The following is a 1,631-nucleotide window of genomic DNA, read 5'->3' on the forward strand; positions in this document are numbered from 1 at the left end:
CACACACACACACACACACACACACACACACACACACACACACACACACACACACACACACACACACAAAACCTCTCCAGCAGTGACCCACTGTGTACAGCTGCAGATGTGATTTATCCACAACTGGGGTGTGGTGTTTTTGGCTAGAAAGAGGATTAGGCTGTTACTCTCTTTCTTTCTCTCTCCCCCTCTCTCTCTCTCTCTCTGCCACAGCCACACGACCAATGGCCTCCTTTGTTTGGATGTAATTTATTATTGCAGTCAGCAGGAATGTGATATTCTTGCCAGTATTTAATTACTAAACCTTTTCTCCAAACTTCCCATCACAGACAATGTCACTCATGGGTCCCAGTCTGCCTTTTTAAAAATACACAAAATCACACACACACACACACACACACACACACACACACACACACACACACACACACACACACACACACACACACACCAATTAACATGTGAGGACAGACACCTGCTCCAAGTTTAAAAGAAAAGAAAAGGTTTCCAAAACTGACTTTGCCGGATTATTAGAACCACATTACCCTCTGAGGACGTCCGTCCCTCCCCTCCTCTTGGCCCTACTGGCTCTGGTGTCGGTCTGCTTCGTCGCCAACTCAGTGATTTCGGTATCTGCCACCTCTGCTGCGTCTTTAGCCTCGGCACAGAGCGACAGTAAAGCCACAGTCACGGCCAACTGCAGCAGCCGTCCTCCACGCTTAATTTCTGTCATTTCCACTCTCAAGTGTACGACTTCAGTGAAGAAAAATCACCTTATGTAGTTTCCCAGCCCCGTCGACCTCTCCTGTCTGGAGTCAAAGCTGCACAACAATAAATGCAGGAGGGGAAAAACATTTTGAAAGGAGACAGTGGAGACTGCAAGAAATCGTGGGCAAAAAACCAAATAAAAAACACTCTGCTGTTGTCACTGGGTTGGTGGTGATAGGTTTGCAAAAGCATGCAAAAAAAATAAAAAATTATCACCAGCCAATTCCTTACCTTGTCTCCCGAATAGGAGATTCGCTTGGGACTCGACAGAGGACTGTCTGCACTTTGACTTGCAGGTAAAAACAAAACAAAACAAAAACAATCAAAAAAAACAAAAAAACGTGTAGGAGCAAACTGTGGAAAAGAAAAAAAACCACTGAAAACCGTCGCTTAGGCTCCTAGGCTATAAATAGATGCAACTTTTGAAGTCTGCCCGAGCGCATCCAATTGTGCGTGAATTGTGCACAGATAAGTTAGCTGATGCATTCCAGAGGATGAGAATGGTAAAACTCTCTGCGTCTCTCCTTTCCAGCTGAGGTCTTTCCTCATCCCTGCTCAGCTCAACTTTCCCCAAACTCCCCCCTTCCGTGCCCTGCTCTCGCGATACAATAAAAATCTTGAGTTTAAAAATGCACTTTAAGCCGCGGACCTTCAGCATGCAGCGACACTATAACGACAGAGTCAGCCCAGAAAAAACCGGGAGGATGAAGACGTTTATATGTTTGTTTAAAGTCTGAATAATATAAATAACATGTCTTTTTTTCATCTTTGAAACCAGTACACCTGCTCCTCCTTTCTTTAAACGTGGTGACACAAAACAGTTCCAAACGATAATCAGACGAACCATTCTCTCCAGTAGTTAT

The 1,631-nt window shown here is 44.6% G+C and overlaps 1 protein-coding gene across 1 annotated transcript in view; it reads right to left on the reverse strand.

Moving 5' to 3' along the window:
* fbn1 (fibrillin 1) overlaps positions 1–1,337 on the reverse strand; it is a 62,018-nt gene extending 60,681 nt beyond the window's left edge. Inside the window, exons 1-2 of the mRNA XM_005939134.3 lie at positions 1,000–1,337; positions 546–821 (exon numbers count right to left, since the gene is read on the reverse strand). Of these exons, the coding sequence (XP_005939196.1) occupies positions 546–733 (188 nt within the window). The 5' untranslated portion in view covers positions 734–821; positions 1,000–1,337. The remainder of the gene's footprint in view (positions 1–545; positions 822–999) is intronic.
* Between the last annotated feature and the right edge of the window lie 294 nt (positions 1,338–1,631).

The sequence above is a fragment of the Haplochromis burtoni genome, unplaced genomic scaffold (genome assembly GCF_018398535.1).
Source record: "Haplochromis burtoni strain Fernald_Lab_line unplaced genomic scaffold, NCSU_Asbu1 Contig_263, whole genome shotgun sequence".
NCBI classification, from domain to species: Eukaryota; Metazoa; Chordata; class Actinopteri; order Cichliformes; family Cichlidae; genus Haplochromis; species Haplochromis burtoni.